Raw genomic sequence first — 19,960 nt, 5'->3', positions numbered from 1 at the left:
TGGTAATTTTTAATTAGTTTCCCCTCCTCGGTTTAGGATTGTTTTATATTATTTTACCCTCAGCTAGGCCCAAGGTTTTTATTAGATCCCCCCCCTCAGTTTAGGTACTATGTTTTTAATTAGTATTACCCCCCATTTGGGTATTTTTTTAATTTATTATTTTAACCCCTTTTTCTTTTAAAAAAAGAAACCCTAGCTTGGGTACTAGTTATAAAAAGTTTTTCCCCTCGCTTGGGTACAGATAAATAGTTCACCTCCTAGTTTAGGTCATTAATATAAGCCCCCCTCCCAGTTAGGTACTATGTATTAAAATTAGTATTCACCTCCTCAGCTTAGGTACTATGTATTATATATTAGTATTTTACCTCCTCAGCTTAGGTAACTATGTATTATTATGGTATTCACCTCCTCAGCTTAGGTACTATGTATTATATGTTAGTATTCACCTCCTCATCTTTAGGTACTATGTATTATATATTAGTATTTACCCCCCTCAGCTTAGGGTACTATGTATTATTATTAGTATTCAGCTTCCTCAGCTTTAGGTTATATGTATTATTATATTAGTATTCCCCTCCTCACTAGGTAATCGATTTATTATATATTGAGTATTCACCTCCTCAGCTTAGGTACTGCTGTGGTTTATATTAGTATTTCACCTCCTCATTTTAGGTACTATGTTTATCTATTTTGTATTCCGCCTCCTCAGCTTAGGTACGTATGTATTATTATATTAGTATTCACCTCCCACCTCCTCAGCTTAGGTACTATGTATTATATATTAGCTATTTACGCTCCTCAGTTTAGGTACTATGTATTATATTATTAGTATTCCCGACCATCAGCTTAGGGCCTAATGTTATTCTACTATTAGTATTTCACGCCCCTCTTAGGTACTCTGTTTATATATTATATTCACCTCCTCAAGCTTAGGTATTGTGTTTTGTTTACTATGTATTATATATTAGTATTCACCTCCTAGCTATATGTCATAATATTTATTTATATATTAGTATAAATAGATATCACCTCATCTTAGGTACGATTTATTATATCGGTTAGCTTAGGTACTATGTATTATATATTAGTATTTACCCCCTCCGCGTAGGTGACTATGTATTTATCTATAGTATTCACCTCCTCAGCTTGTACTATGTATTATATATAGTACTTCACCTCCGTCACTTAGGTACTAGGTATATATTTAGTATTCACCCCTCCTCATCTTAGGGTTACTATTATTAATATAGTATTCACCTCCGCAGCTAGGACTAGTATTTAGAATTAGTATTGCCCCTCCTCAGCTTAGGTACTATGTATTATATATTAGTTATTCACACCACCGTCCTCAGCTTAGGTACTATGTATATATAGTAGTATTCACCCTCCTCAGCTTAGGTACTATGTATTAGAATATATAGTATTCACCTCCTCAGCTTAGGTACTATGTAGTATTATTATTAGTATTCACCTCATCAGCTTAGGTACTATGTATTATATATTAGTATTCCCATATAAAGTTTTAGGGACTATGTATGTATATATTAGTATTCACCTCCACTCCAGCTTAGGTACTGTATATTGTATATTGAGCTATTCACCTCCTCGGCTTAGGTACTATGTATTAATATATTAGTATTCAACTCCTCAGCTTAAGTACTATGTATTATATATTAGTATTCACCTCCTCACTAGGGACTATGTATTTATATTAGGTATAGTCACCCCCCTCAGCTGAGGCTATGTATTAATTATATTAGTAATTCCCCTCCTCAGCTAGTACTATGTATTATTATGCTAGTATTTAACGCGAGAGGGGGAATCCGTCAAGTTAGGTACTATGTATTATATTATTATAGTGTTCCACCCCCCCCCTAGCTTAGTTACTAGATATTATATATGAGTATTACACCTCCTCAGCTAGGGACTATGTATTAGATATTAGTTTGTCACCGGTCCTCAGCGTGAGTACCGGAGGTATTCTAATATGGGTATGCACGGCTCCTCAGCTTGCAGGTGGACTATGTATTATACTATTCGTTAGTCACCGCTCCTCACCTTGGAGGTACTATGATAGTTTATTGTATTACACAAGTCCTCACTTAAATGGACTCTATGTATAATAGTAGTACACCTCCTGCAAATCTTAGGTACTATGTATGTACATATGTGATTATTCCCGAACGGTCGACCTCCTCAGCTTAGGTACTAGGGATATCAATTGTATTCGACTCTCCGCAGTTGTAGGTACTATGTATTTATAATTTAGTATTCACCCTCCTCGTTAGGTACTATGTATTATATATTAGTTTCCCTCCCAGCTTTAGTACTCATGTAATTATAATTAGTACTTCCCTCCCGGTGTTAGGTACTATGTAGTTATATATTAAGGTGATTACCTCCTCAGCTTGTGGAAAGCTACTTGGGTTAACTGAAAAGGCGACTTGCCTGAAATTAACATGTCTCTGATTTACCAGCCTGGTATTATACTGTGGTTAGTCAATATGTGGTTAGACAGATTTATACAACAGTTTGTTCTTCTGGTTCATCAGACCTGATTGTTTGATAAATCATGAGAATAGTGCCACAGGAACACCCTTTCACTGTTTGTATCACTCCCCTCCCTGTATTTTCCACAGCGCGTTTCTGGGGCGTATGCCCATCCGACTACAATTTAAAATACCACTTTTTTTGTCACGGAATATAGTTTTTAAAGGATTTTTTTAGGCGAGAACCATACTTGTTTAGACTTTCAAAAATAACGTTTTGTAATGCAGATAATGTCTATTTAAAATTTGCGGAAGATGGCGACAATTGGGACTCTTTAGCGAGTCAGCGGTAAAGACTTTTGAAAATGTTAAAGACGACTGGAAATGGAATTTATTTTTACTTGAATAACAGCTTGTAACTGAACAGTTAACAAATCATGAGCAAGTGCTGGCATTGGAAATCACCCCTTTTAGATTACATGGACAGTACGACAAGATATGCGTTCCTCCTCAGCGGAAATTCAAACTAAGGGTATTAGTGTTTAATGTAAATTGAGGCTGAAGAATGAATGCTGATATCAGATGCAAGTAATATCACCTCGCTCAGTCTCAATCTCTCTCTCCAATATTCTACATAAATACGTGAGCTTTTAATTAATAATACAATAAGCTTTTAATGAGCAGCTCAAACGTTCCTGTCGTACTGGTTCTAAGGTGACGTTCGAGTGATATTGGCTCATAGTTAAAACACATTTTGTTACGTTTTCAATGGAATATAACCTTATGATAATGGGTACATATGCAGTATTTACAATAAAGTTTTGTTCAGGTCCTCAGCAAAATTATTTTACTGTTAAGGAATTTGTAATATAATCTCCAGGAAAAAAGAACGTGGCATAGCGACAACGAATCTGACGAATGTTCATTGAATTTTATTACAGAAGGTTGAGTATCGGATACATTTCCACCTCTTAAATGTGCCATGAGATAAGTCGTGCAGTGTTTCAGCACAGGAGGCGGAGGCATCTGCTTCAGGAGCTTCATGCAGATCTCCAAACTCTCATCGGGTCTTGTCATCTCTGACACACACAAACAAACAAACAAAACCGGTCAAAAATCTCCTCTCTCTCGACACAGATCTGCAGGCTGCAAGACTTCCGGATATCAACACTGATATTATTTTCTGTTTATATACTACATTTGAGGTCTGTGTGTTTTCTTTTTAAACCCCGTAACAAAATTTGGACAATTTGAAGTTTAAACTCTGATTGTGTTTTTTGATGTTCAAAGAACAAACATTGTACAAACATGAAAATTAAAAAAAAAAAAAAAAAAAAAAAAAAAAAAAAAAACAGAAAACAAAAAAAGGTTTCTTTGCAATTCTGTCCATGGTCTCATCCAGCCGTCTTTTACAGCTCGATAGTTTTGCTATGTCTGCTGCATATATACAAATAATTCATTGCTGTTCTGTGTGCACAGCAGAGCAAGACATCTCTTACTTTTGAGAATTTCCTGCTTTTTTATTACATAAAAAGGAAGTTGAATATGGGCAAGGACACAATGTCTAACGGAGAAGCGTGGCGCTTTGGACTGCACTTGCGGCCCGCTGAAGCTGGATATGCCTCATACGTGATGACGTGTATCGCATGGTCCCTAGTATGTAGCGGTTTGAAGAGGCACCTGTGATGACTTTGATGTCTCATGGATACGTTGACGGATGATGTCTGTTTCTCTCCACCTGAACACATTTACATCAAAGGTACACATTTACCCTGGGCTCCTGTACTGCTGCTAGGAAGAAATTCGATGGTGAACTGCACTCATTCACACAGACAGCCGGGTCTGTGTTTGGCTCCGGGGACCGAGCATGAAGACATGTTATCTAACTTTATCTTTTCCTGAGCTTGTGAGAATACTTCTGCGACTGTGGGGAGCGCATGGGGCAAGGTGTTTGTAGGTGTTTTATGCTTCTGTAGTTTGCCAGCTTCAAGTATTACTTAGTCAGTAGTGCATTTATAGTAAAACCAGTTTGGAGTCATTAATATTTCTCGTTAAAATAGGTTTTTTTATGTACACCAAGGCGGCATGTGTTTTTGATATAAGTAAATGTATCAATTATAGTAAAATTGTGAAAGATTATTACAATATAAAAACTTTATTTTCCTATTTTAATACACATGAAACTCAATTTATTCCTAGTATGCAAATCTGATATTTTTCAGCATGTTTACTCAAAATCTTTTTCTTGGTGTCACTGATCTTCAGAAATTCATTCTAATATGCTGATTTGCTGCTCAAGAAACTTTCTTATATTAAACCAGTTTTAAAAAAAAACCAGTTGTGTTGCTTAGTATTTTTGTGTAAATGGTCCTAAAGTGGAATTCATCTTTTCCTCATAGGAATAAAATACCTTTTAATTAATATTTTTACAATAGAAAACGAATTGTACGATTTTATATACGTGTTTTTTTACTCTATTTTGACGGATTAATTTAGTGCTCCCCGCTAATGATGAACTTGACAATTAATCGCTTCCAAATAAAAGTTATCTACAATAATATAGTTATTGTATGTAATATTATTAGGTATATATAAAATGACACACATACGGGTATGTAATGTTTAACAAATATTCTAAATAATGTCATTTAATTTATATTACGTATTAACTATGTTGTATATATAACTTAAGGCTTGTTTCTTAAATATATACATGTTGTTGTTTTTTTTAAACTACACCTAATAAGTACCAACCACAGACAGTATATTATGTAAACCCATAACTTATGTTGATGTGATTATCCGGTGTACAGCACAATATAATGCAGTCTGTGAGAGTGCAGGCACTCTTTCCGCAACCAAAACAAATAAAATGTAAAAAATCTGAATATTCAGAATTTTGGACTGGTCGTGTTCATATTCAAGATTTATAACATTCCTGAATTTTTTCCGTTTCTTTTAACTTTTATTTGTATAAGCTTAATCATTTATTTATAGTTACGGTTGTTACTTTTAATTATTATTTTTTTAACTTTAAAAAATGTTTATTTTAGTATGCAGGTTGTCCATCTATCTTTATATTAATATTTTTATCTGAGCTTTATTTCAGAACAAAACAAAAATGGAATAAAGTAAAAATAGTAAATACTGAAAATTATTTGTGAAAAATTACCCTGATGGATCAAATAAAGAAATAGAACACAACTTGACGCTGCGTTCTGGTCAGACACTGCTCAAAGACTCGTGCTTGACAACTGCTAATGGCACAAGCCCTACACACCGCTTGTCTCGGTTTCGCCAGCGTCCAGTAGACACCTGTATAAGATCATCATTTTTGCTGCCTCCTAGCAGGTTCATAGCCTCATTATGCGTGTACATGGAGAGTCATTTGTGAATGATAGACAGTAATGCATCTGCAAGACCAGCAGATGGGCAACAATCCTTCTCCTACAAATGTGCCATCGCTTAAACTTCTCCCACTCGTGTTTTATAGCACGTCGCGATACACAAGTAGCAAGAGTGTGACTTCCTAAAAAGTCCAGCGTGGTAGACCCCATGACTGTTAATGGCGATTTCATCAGATTACACACGCACAGATATGAGCGGTTGCGTTTGGGGTGTCGGATGTGGGGTTGGATGGATCAGTACTGTACCCCTCAACAAACCTCCACCTCACGATCGGTTCGAAACGATAACATTCACATCTCACGTAAGTCAACGGAAGCCAGAAGATTCATCATTACGCACCATTACTCATAAATTCGATCGAGAACCCCTCCGTTCAAACCTGAGGACGAAACGGTTTAAGAATGGTGTTATCAGCACAACAAACAATGCTTCGCCGCGCTCTCCAATGCAATAAAAAGCGAGGTGATAATGTGTAGCCTTCACGAGCTTTAATATTTTGACCAGTTGTTAAACTAAAGATTTTGGTAGTATTAGAAAAACACAAGATATCCTTGTGAAAACAGAACAAAACACTAAAACACAACAAATAACAATGACCAACCTGTGGTCATAACTCTTGCTATCATATTAAAAGCTGTTTTGATTTTTATTAGCAATCGGATCTTGTGAAAGCAAAAGATCAAACACAGCACACACACACACACAAAATTACATTACAAAAAAAACATTTTTTTTTTTAATGGGTTGAACATAAACCAACAAAAAAAACTATTCTTTCACATGTTGTGAAAATAAAACAAACAAAAACAAAACCCAACCAAGATAATGTGAACATATCACTGACCGTGTACAACCACCAACACAACACATTTTACGACAATCTACAACATTCTAATCTGCACTTTGTTCGCGTAAGCAAGGTCATGGTTCAGGTCACCTCGTGCTTCGATCTCATCTTAGCACATCCACCACCATGGGTCTGTAGCGGTATGATCCTTGACCGTGTGGTGAGGTCACAGCTGTCACCGTTTCTTCACGTGCTTCAGGTCCGTTTTGCAGTCGTGGGCAACCATCTTAGAGCACTGCTTATGACATTCAACCCACAGGTCTGAGAACACAGCAACAACAAACACGACTTCGCTGATCCATAGCAACCCCAGCCTATACTTCATTTCATCATTCCTGTCAAACCATGGCGAAATCATCGTAAATCTCTGATAAGTATGTTGTATGTATTATCGATCCTGATTGGGCGGATGTGCGTCAGTTAATTAGAGTCGCCGCAGCTGAGCTTTTCATTCTGCTTAATCAGTGCCTCTCCTGACCTTCTGATCACGATGACAAGCGCTTGCCGATTGGCTGACTGATCTCAATGTGTCAGCCTTGCTATGACAGAACTTGCCAGAATACAGGGTGCCTTATAATATGCAATGACCTTTTCTGGCGACTTAATAGCCTGCATAAAACCCTGCAAAAGTACTCGCGGCGAACCTGTGAAAAAAATCAATACCCACTAGCTAATTAAGGGGATGGTTCTGTAAAGGCCCACAAATAAAAAAATTGTGTCTCCATTTACACCTCATGTTGTTTCCAAAGCATATATGACTTTCTTCCTTTGTGGACGATAGAAACAAGAAATTATTAAGAAGTGAGGTGTTGCAAGGGTGGGGAAAATTTCCGTGGAAAAAAGGTCCCCAAAGATTCCAAAAAATTCCTGGAACAGTTTGTCCAAATATCTGATTTTTTTCCCCAAAGTTTACTGTACATTTTCCAACTGTTTGCACCCTATGAAGAAGTTGGACCTTTCCTTTCACTCCTGACACTGTAAGCTATCAGCTAGTCTAAAAAAAAAAAATCTTAAAACAAAGAAAATAATGGCAGAAATTTACGTTTTGGTGTCTCTTTATTTATAAAACACTGCACCAAATACCGCATTTTCCTCTAAAATAAAAATCATACCAAACAAAAAACAAACACAAAACAACAAATTACATATAAATAACTTTTAAGAAATTCTTTAATGTAGTGGTTTGCCTGTAAAAAAAGAAAGTTAAAACGTCAACTAAAAAGGCTGATCCATCACACAACAGGGCAGAAATGTAAACTCCTTACAATTTGCATAAAATGTAACAATTTATGCCAGATAATTGTCCTTAACATTTTACGGAAGAATGATAAATCTTACAAAAGAGCTGTATAATCATACTTTTTTTATGAAAAATTAGTTTTGTTTTCTCATTTAATGACTAAAAAACCCCTGTTTTTCTCATCCCTGTCTCTCAATTGTGGGACAAACATATGAAACTCCCTGCTACTCTGGTTTAGCCCAATGTTGCATGTTTTATATATGCTATATATATATATCTTAATATATCTATATATAATAGTATATATATCGATATATATATATATAATATATAATAGATAAATAACAAAATAACCTTAAAAACCAAATCAACAACTAACTAAACCTACTAACTAGCAACCAAGGGGCACAATATTTTGATAGTGTTTCCACATTTTACCAGAAAAATCAACAATAGTTCAAACGCACAACAAAAAAGGGTAAAAAATAAAAATAAAATAATAATGAATAATAGAAATGCTTTAAATTTGTTCTTTTCCAAAGCAAAAACTAACCAAGCCCCCACTGCACATATCACCCATGCCTCATGCCATACACACACTACTTGCACAACATAGTGGCAAATTAGGCACATGAGCTGATTAAATATATAATGTGGGCCTAAGCTGACATGGCAGGCTGCTTCAAAAGCAGTTAACCAGAGACAGAAAACAAAAAAAAAAAAATAGGAAGACGCAGAGAAACGGGACAAGAAGCAGACGAATAGAAGACTGCAGCGCTCCGGGCACAGGCAGGGACCTCAGTGAGTCACACTGAAAACACCGTGACCTGAGAGAAGATGAGAGATAACGGAGCTCTTCAGATCTGACGTCAAACATAAAGCTGGAGTGGCAGTGACTGTCGAGTCCGGGCTTCAGCATTACCTCAGTTCCTGCAATAAATGAGCCAAAACGTCTGCGTCTCTGACGGTCATGGTATCTGAATCACCAACCATCCTTTGGACATCTACTAAGAGCGAGTTACATTAACAAAAATCTGTCTTAAAAGCATGTGCCACTTTCTTAGAAATATAATATGCATACTTATACTCTGTTGTTGGATCTAATGATTCTTAAAATGGCAAGTTACACCTTCCTTCATGAATTTTACTGTACACATCTTTACATGAAAAGAATAATAATAAAAAAATATTTTGTCAAGGTGCTGCAAAAAGCATTATTTACATGGTTGTACAAATCTGAATATGATTTTTATTTTATAAAATTCAAATTTGGGGATATTTTCTAGAAAGTTTTTTGTCTAGACTTTTTTTTTTTTTCCCTTCTCCTCAAAATATTTTTAGAACTGCTTTCATTTCATCTTTTTTAGACGAATTATTATAATTAATAATTTTTTTGGAAGATAAAAGATTGATGTTGTTTGTCTGTAAGAATGCCATTTTAAAGGTCATAAAGAGCTTAAGATGGAGGTAAAAAAAGGAATTTGACATTCCTTTGACCTCAAATTTTAATTCGTAGCTGGCTTACTGATTTGCTTCACTTTTTTTTTTCTATCTCAAAACAAAACGCATACAATAGCCCTCCTCCCCCGTCCAACTCCTGGAATTAGAATGAATCCAATCTAAACCACTGAATGGCAAATACTCGACTTATTCAAGGACACTTATTGTAAAGAGTTCTGGCGGCATGGGATTAAACAGCGGCCCCTTGAGCTACCTCTGTCAGCCCTGAGACTTAAGCCCCTGCAGAACTGTAATTATTTTTTGAAAAAGAAGAGCCTAGTTTGCGATAAGCTGAGGAGACAGGCGCTAATATAGGACACACCTCTCAAATGCATTCAATTTAGTTCGCTCGGTTAGCCGTCGAGCCCTTGTTCACAGCAAAGTGTCGTAGAGGTGACCCCCGGCCCACATGTGGAATAGATCCATATCCGGCCACTCACCATACAGAACACATCTCCGTCTAAGATGACTGCTGCATGCGTGGTATGTTTAAGCCTTAGGACGTTAAATAGCCAAAAAGTTGTCTTTATCAATGCTATTAGATGAAAAATGGGTTTATTTGAAGGCAGTATATAAAATTCCAATATAATGATATTAAGTCAGTCTATTTTAGTATCACTGATATACTATTCAGAGTTTAGTTTTGTAATTAGTTTAGTTTTTATTGTTACCTATATAGACTAGTAGTCTAGCCTGTCTATATAATTTAGGTATTAGGTTTACTGTTTTATTACTTATATTACAACTTAAACTTTATTTTATGAGATATGTTGTCTTGGCAGCCAGCTGAAATAAAATTAAACTAAAACAAGTCAAATAAAGAAAGGATTTTATTTTATTATATTAGTTAATGTTTATTTTATTTTATAAATGTTATACATTTTTATTTTGTAAATAAAACATTTTTTCTATGGTTTTAGTTTGCATTATAATGCATTCACATTACCTAGAAGACACCTAATAATCAGCTGTAAATGACTCTGTTCCATCGAATTATTGAAAATTAATGCACAATGCATCCTTTGCATGCACATTCCTTTCAATAATTCAATGGTCCAGAGTCAATTATTCTGCTTAAACCACAGTTACAACATAGATATGCCAATGTAATGCATTTATCTGGTGTTATCATGCAAAGGCACAGTTACTTGGTACTTGCCTATGCATGAAAAAATTGTGCACAAAAAAGAATTAATGCACTACAAAGCGTAAAGCATTATGCCTAGGTTCTAATTAATTAGAAGCATCCATAACACATTATAAATGCAGGCTTTAGTTAAAGTGTTACCCAAAGGCATTGTAGAAGCAAATATCTTGAGCTAAACTCAGACGTCTTCTTCCATTGTGAGAATGTTTTAAGCGGTTCCTGTATCCTGAAATTCCCTCTCACACTCACCGTGTGACCCAGCGCTGCGACGAGCCCTGAATTTTAATGCGTGTGTGTGTCTGTGTGTGTAAAGTGGAGCTGGTTGTGAGCTCTCAGCCCCTCTTCTCATTATAAAGACGTGCCAGCTTTGTTTTCAGTCTCTGCCATGATGGACTGGGCCGAGGGGAGGGGGAGCGCTTTATCCTCCATGAGGCAATGTGGCACAACATGCCCGGGCACTGGGGCTGGCACGCTGGCAGACACCCAAAACAATAGCTCGGAGTCTCGCTCTCACAGACGAAAAGCAAATAAAGAAAGATGTCTGATCACAACGCTGAATGCAAATCTCTACATCAATGAGATTTCATTGCCCTAGATTCTTCCTGGCATCACAGAATGGAGAGACGAAGAAAGAGAGAGAATGAAGAGAGATAGAAGAGAGGAGATAGAGAGAGCGAGGGAGGGATGTGGGTAGAGGGGTAAAAGAGGTGGATACAAATAGCGTAAAAGTGTCTCAGCGTAAGGGATTTTGAACGAGCTGCTTTCCAAAATAGTCCCATGCATTATTTATGACGCCAGTTCATGAAAACATACGTGTTCCGCTCACAATTATCCTATAAATCAAGCATTAAAACACAAACAACCAACCACAAAGAAAAAACCCTGAGTTAAACAGATAATTAGAACTCCTAATATGTATTTACAAAAATCCTGGTTTTGTGCACAAAAAAAAAAAATATTGCATGGCATAAAATAAAATGGTATACATTTCAAATGGCTGAAAGTGGAGGGATATTCTTTTGAAATAAAAATAAAAAATCCTCTCAATACGGAATAAAACGGTTCTTAGTCCTGTCTGTTATCATCGTAATGTTTTCGTCATTTCAGCGCTCTCTTTTGGTTTCTTGCCAGTCTAGTGCTGCCTGTCCACAGGCTAATAAGCATTGCACATGCACATCAGCCAGAGCAACACACTGACCTGGCGTGAGTCTCTTATCGTGTGTGTGAATACACACACGCCATCAAACTCTGCACGAGCTCCACAGCTGAGATAATATGCAGGAATCCTCCACTTCAAACCCTACAAAACCCCAAACCTATCCTAATGTCATCAGAAGAAGCTATAAAGCATTTCAAGGGTGGGTTTTAGGGCGGGTGGTAATTTAAGTAGCCTTTAAATGACACACAAATTCGATACGTTTTATAAACACAAGGGTGTTATCATTGTGCACCCCTTTTTTTTTTTGTGAAAAAAAAATAATCACGGAGAACCCCCCACTTTTAGATTTTGTTTTTCATGCCATCATTTCAATTGATTTCAGGAATTGTTTTCTTAATTGTTTCCTTTTTGAAATCGCTTCCATGCATTGGCCCCCCTAGTGTTGTTCTATGCATGACTGTTAACATTCATGGAACCCAAAATCTGTCTTTAGAGTGGTTCTTTAGATTATTACATGAAGAACCCTTTAACATTTATTGGAACCTTTCCTATTCCTCAAACATTTTTTAGAGTAGAAAATGTTCTCTATGATCATTAAAAAATGTCTTCACACTAAGAAAATAATGGTTCTTTTAAGAACTGTTCACTGAAAGGATCTCTGAGGTTCCAAAAAATTGTATTTCTTTTGCATCACTTATATAAAATAAAAAAAAAAAACACATTTCTAAGAACCTTTCTTTTTATACAAACCTATGGAGTTTCTTTATGAATGTTTGCAAAATGGATGGAAATACAAAATACATAAATGTGTTGTCAAAAGTATGTACTCACTACTTAATAACCAACTAATAACTATGTAATAGAGAGAGAAAGAGAAAGAGGAAAAGAGAGAACGGCAAAGAAGGGAAGAAAAAAGGAAAGGAAAGACGCTTATAAGCGCTCCACTCCTTCCAAGTACGGGCCGCCTGGCCCACTGAGATCCCTTCAGGTCTAGTAGCAGGAACTGGCAGCGTTTACTATCCCTAACAGCAGAACAGGGTCTTACAGTATATGATGAATCACACTGTACATCAAACTGACACTAACATGATAAGTGCCTCTATTTACATAATTAGCACGGTCATGAGGATTATTGGATATTTTACAGAGCTGGGGGATTTTAGCTAGAGTAGGGCGACCACTGTATCGTTTTTGCCGATTAATCCGCAACCGCTAGGTGGATTTGCTGAAACATTCGTTATATCGTCAAAAATCCATGCGGATTTGTTTACTACATGGGTTGCGTCCGTTGCTCAAGCGGCTGAAGAATGGGTCTGTTTTTTCATTATAACAGTGCTAGAGCGGCCTCTAGTGGCTGAAATCACACTGAACATGCACATGCTATTTGGTTTTAGACAGTGAACAGTCTGCACACGCTGAAACAGAGCGATAAACTTCAGACCCCGGTTTAAATGCAGCTGACAGAAAAATCGGGGCCACGCCACAGGGAGCGCCATTCACATATGTTTTCCATTAAATTACATTATATTTGCCCTGAATCGTTGTTAAGGTAAACATAATGAAATTGTATATTGAGCATTTTGTCATCGAACGTTTGTTTTTCTGTGGCTCTAATAAAGTCTGTATGCTTCAGTTATAGAGCTATAATATAGATATTTCTTTCTGTTTGCTCCGTTTTTTTTTAACCTGAACGTCAAACTTATCTATGTCTCATTGTTCACTCTTGAAGTAAACTTGTGTCCATTTAGTGAATAATAAACCTGTTTTAGACCGCTGCTCGAGTTGAACGCATGTGTGTGATACCGGTGAGTTCTCCTAGACTCAGCGCTGCTCTTTTATTTTTGATTAGATAATCATAAAGTGTTCAAGAATAGAAGCAGTTAAAGTGTGAGAGTATACATTGTGCTGGTATAATTGTAGTGCCCTGTGATTTCCGTGATGCGGAAAACACGGACGGAATTGCGGAATCCAGTCATAAAAACAGAATTCACAGTTTAACGCGGAATGTCACGGAATTGGTCAAATTTTGAATTAATTAATCAAAAGTAGGTCATTACACTTAACTTAAAGCGCGATATGGACTAGTATCTGTTACTATTAGGCCTTAAAAGTCTATTTAAATATGAATCCTGCATGTTCTGCGTGACTCTAATGAATGGCGCAGACGTGAGGTTTCATTTATACTGAAGCACGTGTGACGCTCGCGGTGATTTCAGCTTCTGTCGTCTCTCTAAATGATGATGTAAACACATGAACAACATCTCCAGAACTGCTCTGAGGAGCTTTTATGAGCTTCTGACCGTTTGATTTGAGTAAAACTAGCCTCATATCACATAAACAGAACTGTAAAGGTATTCACGGCAACCCGTCAAAACAAAAGACTGGTCTATTTTTCAGTAGAATGTACATAGCCTACTACTACTACTACTACTAAAATAAAATTAAACAAACATTATTTTTTAAGGAATAATCACACAACATTTCTTCCCATGTTTTAATTTTAATAGTAAATCCCCTTTGTTTGCCAAAAAAAAAAAAAAAAATGCTTAATTTTCAGTAATTAAAAGATAAATGAAATTAATGTTCCATGCCTTCATTTGATAATCAGAAAAATTTTAATACACAACACAGAATTTTTGAGGTGAAAAAAATCATAAGGCTTCTTTAAGGAAAAAAAAAAAAGAATAAATTAAGATTCAAATAATTAGACATGCTAAAACACAGAATTTGGTAACAAAAAAAAAATATGGTAACAAAAAATAAAATTTCATAGGGCCCTAAACATGTAATTTTTGTAAAACTTATTAAATTGATGTGAAAAGTATAAGTTTCATGGTTTTTAATTAATTAGACTTGCTTTTTTGATTAATAAACTTTAACTATTAAAACAGAGTGGAGAAAATTCAAATGGAAAAAAAAAATGATTCCAGAAAAATTCTAAAAGAAATACACGGAATTTGGAAAAAAATAAAACCGAATTTAATTTTTTTTTTTTTTTTTTTTTTTTTTTTTTTTTTTTTTTTTTTTTGAAAAATAAAACAGATTTTGTGGTAATTTTTAACATTTACTATTACTATTATTATTATTACTACTACTAGTATGATTCAGTAATGTGTTTTTTTCATTTTTTAATAAAGCACTATTTTAGTTTTTGTTCAGTATCCATTTTAAAAATTATCGGTTAATTAATCGGTTTCGGCCAGTGTATATAATATTTTAATGTATTAATATATTCCATATATTCATATATTTAGAACATTCTAAATTCATAAAATTTGTAATTTTGTAATTTCAGTTTTTAATATGATTATTTATTAATCAAAAATCAGAAATAATAAAATTATATATTATATACACCCACCGTGTTTTATATATATAGTTTTACACATACTATTTATAAAAAAAGTAAAAAAAAAATTAATTTGTTATTATTTTTAAGTAATAAAATAAGAAATAATATAACTAAATATAAATTTATAATAAAATGATATATTATATGCACATATAACCCCCATTTTTTATTTTGCTAAATGACTTACTGACCGTACATAATGCCAGTATACCATATCTAGTATATGAATGTTCAGTGTAAACACTGCTGATTCTATGCTTCTAATGATAATAACTTGAATCTTTAGTTTTTTTTCACTGTACTGCTGACAAAAGCAGCCGCTATCCAGTATCTGAGCATCAGTTACCATGTGGCGACAAGAAGAAAACAGAAGCCATGAGAGAAAACAAGCAGCAGAAAGAGCTCTTTGTGGAGTCAGCAGTCTGTGAGGGTTTGACTCTACAGACAAACTGAAGCTGAGAGGGGTCTGGGGTCTGGGGGGGGCACTACCTGCTGATGACAGAAGCCAAATGAGGAAACGTCGTCATGTTTGAACAATCCTCTATCAGTTCCTAATCTCCCCATCTGTCACCCCAAACAACCTCCCTCACGCTCCCTTCCTCTCTCATGCAAACACAAGATGTTTTTATTTGATTCGTTTTTCAGAACCCCTGGCTGAACTGCCTCTAAATAACCGCGTCTTAAACAGACTCATGGCTTACAGCATCTTAACTCTTCCAACGTCTCCAGAAACCTGCACTCGCTGCCACGGCAACAACACACCCTTCGGGACGTATTTAAATCACATTTGGGGAGAATTTGCATAGCATGCTATGACATAGTCGCTCTGAAAGTGAGTAATAAAAACAACGCAACACTGTCGACATTTCAATGAATCATAGTAAAACTGAGACGCAAGTGAGACCATTATGCCAAAAAATTAAAATAAATTGATAAACCATAAATAATAATATTACAAAAAAAATTGTTTTGATATATACCAAAAAATTTCCAAAATGTATTTGTTCTGATCCCAATAGCAAATAGTTTTTGCTCGTTTAAGCACAAATCAAAATTAATTCCACAAGATTTATGCATGAAACAAGAAATCCAGTAATCCTGTACTAAACATACTTTAAATTAATTTTGTTTTGTTAATTTGACAAAACTGTGCAGCATTTCTTCTTTCAAGACAATTAAAATAACAAAAAAACATACAATTGACAAAACATTTCAATGAATCATGGTAAAATTAAGGCCAAATTGAAATGAAAATGAAAACATGTTTTGATTGACCAAAAATAATAATATTACCAATTTTATTTACATTATACCAAGGAATATTACCAAGATTATCAAACTCACTACAATAAGCTTTATGCGTGAAACAAGAACAAAAAAAAAATCAACTTCTTCAGACAATTCTGACAAACAAATTGACAAAATTTTTTTGACAATGTTCCTTATTTCAAGACTTTATGCACACATAATGATTTCTAGTAAGACAATCCCATTAAAGCAGGCCATGAGCCTTTGTGGATCCTTACCTTGAAGTTGTGGACTTTCTCGTACTTGGGCGCCCATTCGCTCTCCTTCAGCGTGGCTCGACGGACCAGCGACGTGAGCTGCGAATAAGCAAAGAGTTTGAGAGGTTGCCAGAGAGTGGCCGGAGGTTTCTGAGGACTCATCTTCATCCCCAGAGCAGCGGCCACCATCCCCTGCTCCTTGACCTCTGCCTTGGCCTTGTGCACCAGAGACTTCTCCTCCTTACGGAGAACATAGGACTCGCGAGACGGCATCTCGCACACTAGAGGAGTGACTCCACACCAAACACACCGACTAAAGAAAACTTAAGCTCAACTCCGAGATCCCCTAACAGACTCTTCTACATCTTTAGCCAGAGATCTGAGGGTGCCAAAACAAATCACCAATGTGAACGGCCAATTAGTCCAAACGGAGTTTCTTCAGCGAGTGTCTGAAGCCCCTGCTCCTGGTTCTCCCTGGGCATCTATATGCAGATGAGATGAGTTGTTGAGTTAATCCGGTCCTGCCTGCGAGCAGCAGATATCCTCTCTGGAACGCTGCCTCAAAGAGAGAGTGAGGGGGGCGACGGGGACAACCCAACCACAGTCACACTGATTTACACAGCTCCAATCAGCCAATCCCAGCAGAGTCTGTGAGAGAGCTCACCCCGCCCCTACAGCAACCAATCCCCCAATCCACCGCATGAGTGGGCAGAGAGAGAGAGAGAGAGAGAGAGAGAGAGGAGAGAGAGAGAGAGAGAGAAGAGAGAAGAGAGGAGAGAGGAGAGGGAGAGAGCGAGAGAGGAGAGAGGAGAGAGAGAGAGAGAGAGAGAGAGAGAGAGAGAGAGAGAGAGATTTCAGTTGGAGAGAGAGAGAGAGAGAGAGAGAGAGAGAGAGAGAGCGTAGGGGGAGATAAGGAGTGGGTCGGTAATGAGAGGTGAATGAGTCATGGATCAGCTCTGAGCTCATACTCCTCTAATAAAAGCACAAAGCCACCACACCAGTCCACCATAAACACATCCCACACTGTATGAGGACTGCACAATTTGACGGTGTAAAAAAAAAAAAAAATTCATGATCATAAAAAAAAAAAAAAAAAAAAAAATTGTACACTGCGATTGCAACTTTTAAAAGAATTACAAATTTGCCGAATATTTTTAAAGCTCCACAATTATGCTAAAAAAAATATAATAAAATAAATATTAAAAATAAAATAATAACAAATAAAAATGTCAATATTTTTAATATTTATGGATGTCAATTTATTTTAAAATATTTAAATATTAAACATCAACAACAATAATAATAGCTATTATTATTAAATAGAAAAGTGCATTATTTTTTTTTTATAAATAATGAGGGAACAAAATAAGAAATATTACTATAGTAATACTTGACTGTAAAATGAAAAAAAGAGTGTTTAGGAAAAATAATATAATTTTGCATTTAATTGCATTACTGATAATTATTGTTGTCCTAAATTATTTAAAAATGTCAAACAATAATATTTTTAAAATTATTTTTTCATTTTAATTATTATTTGTACAGAAACGAGTATTTAATAAAAAATATACTAATTAAAATATGTTTTATTTTATATTGCAAGTGTAAGATTACAATACTAATAATTATTCAATTAAAAAAAAAAGTTATTTGATTTATTTTCAAACGTTCAAACATATTTTTTTTTTTATAATAATATATTTTATTATTAAATACAAATATAAACATGGCTATTACTAAATATTACAAATGGAACACTCAAAAATAATAATAATAATAATTCGAAGACGACGACTTAGGAGAAGAATATTATTATTATTATTATTACTACTGTAAAATTACAATATATAATACTTACCAATACCAATATACATCTTCATTTCTTCTTTTTTAAATGTTAAACTCTTAATCTTGTATTTTCTATACAGATGTTGATGGAGTTTGTGTGGAGCAGCATTTACTGTGAACTAATCCACTCTTATCACACAGCTCTCTGGAATACATGACAGTAAATGCTCAATTGAGTAATTGTGTGGTCAAATATTTCTGTATAATTCCGCAAACCTGACCGTTGCCCACAGTAACCAATGTCCTAACTATTTCACAGCTAGTTTCATATCTCTTTTATAACGCCAAGAGATATGAATTATACAAGAGAGAGAACATTTTCCTTCACACATAATAAAAGAAATTCAACTCAAATCAATATTTTAAGTCCCATGTATTTATGTACTGTTCAATGAAATGGGTTTGTCATAAAACATTAATAAAACACCAGAAAAAAGTGGAGTGAATTTCTATATTGGACAGGAGGATTCACCGGGCCTGAAGCTGCTCACCGTGTGTGTAATGAAATCAACTTCCTGCTTCATACAGACACTCACGAGTCTCTCCTCCCCATCACACACACACACACACACACACACACACACACACACACACACACACACACATATGATCAGATACTGCAATCTGCCTTCATAAATCACAATGACAGCATCAGCCAAATGACTCTGGAACTTTCCCAAACAGATCAGACAGAGATTATGTCTAAACACTGTCTCTGTTTGTGTGCTATTATTATACTGCACATTATACACTGATACACTGATATATTGGCCAGGATGATTAACTGGCTGATATCTGCCATCGGTCCACAACCGCGCCTGTCTTACCGCCACCGTCACTTCTGTCTGTCCCGAAACTTACCTTCAGCGGTCAATCAGAACATGCACACTTAGTTTACAAATGTTTTGGGGTAAATCTGAAGTAAAATAAGGTACCGTTCAACAGTTTGGGGTCAGTAAGATTTTTTTGAACGTTTTTGTAAAAAGCCTCTTTTATTTAATAAAAAACACAGTAAAAATTTTAATATTGTGATTTATTATTACAATTTAAAATAATAGTTTTCTATTTTAATATATTTTAAAATGTAATTTATTGCTGTGAACAAAGCTGTATTTTCAGCATCATTACTCCCGTCTTCAGTGTCACATGATCCTCCAGAAATCATTCTGATATGATTTGATGCTCAAGAAACATTTCTGATTATTATCAATGCGTTGCACTCTGGATTTTTTATGAATAGAAAGTTTAAAAGAACAGGATTTTTAAAATGGAAATCAAATGGCTTTTAATCAATTTCATGCATTCTTGCTAAAAAAAAAAAAAAAAAAAATTTCCAAACAAAATTTTACTGACCACAAACTTCTCTCTCTCTCACACACAAACACACGCACGCACATCTTCCCGCTTTCTAAATCTAGTCTTCCTGCTTTCTAAATAAAAAGTGAACTTGCATGTTTAAGATGCA

General features: G+C 35.3%; 2 protein-coding genes across 2 annotated transcripts in view; both read right to left on the bottom strand.

The window, feature by feature from the left end:
- Positions 1 to 17,250, bottom strand: part of LOC109083679 (N-chimaerin) — a 102,763-nt gene extending 85,513 nt beyond the window's left edge. Inside the window, 1 exon segment of the mRNA XM_042730741.1 lies at positions 16,669 to 17,250. Coding sequence (XP_042586675.1) covers positions 16,669 to 16,920 — 252 coding nt within the window. The 5' untranslated portion in view covers positions 16,921 to 17,250.
- The window catches only part of LOC122138430 (N-chimaerin-like), a 35,988-nt gene continuing 32,694 nt past the window's right edge, over positions 16,667 to 19,960 (bottom strand). The window contains exon 7 of the mRNA XM_042730743.1: positions 16,667 to 16,746. The gene's annotated coding sequence lies outside the window, so the exon portion shown is untranslated. The remainder of the gene's footprint in view (positions 16,747 to 19,960) is intronic.

Source organism: Cyprinus carpio, chromosome B9 (genome assembly GCF_018340385.1).
Source record: "Cyprinus carpio isolate SPL01 chromosome B9, ASM1834038v1, whole genome shotgun sequence".
In the NCBI taxonomy this organism is placed as follows: Eukaryota; Metazoa; Chordata; class Actinopteri; order Cypriniformes; family Cyprinidae; genus Cyprinus; species Cyprinus carpio.
Note: the sequence above shows the minus strand (reverse complement) of the source record. Positions and strands in the feature narration are given on the sequence as shown.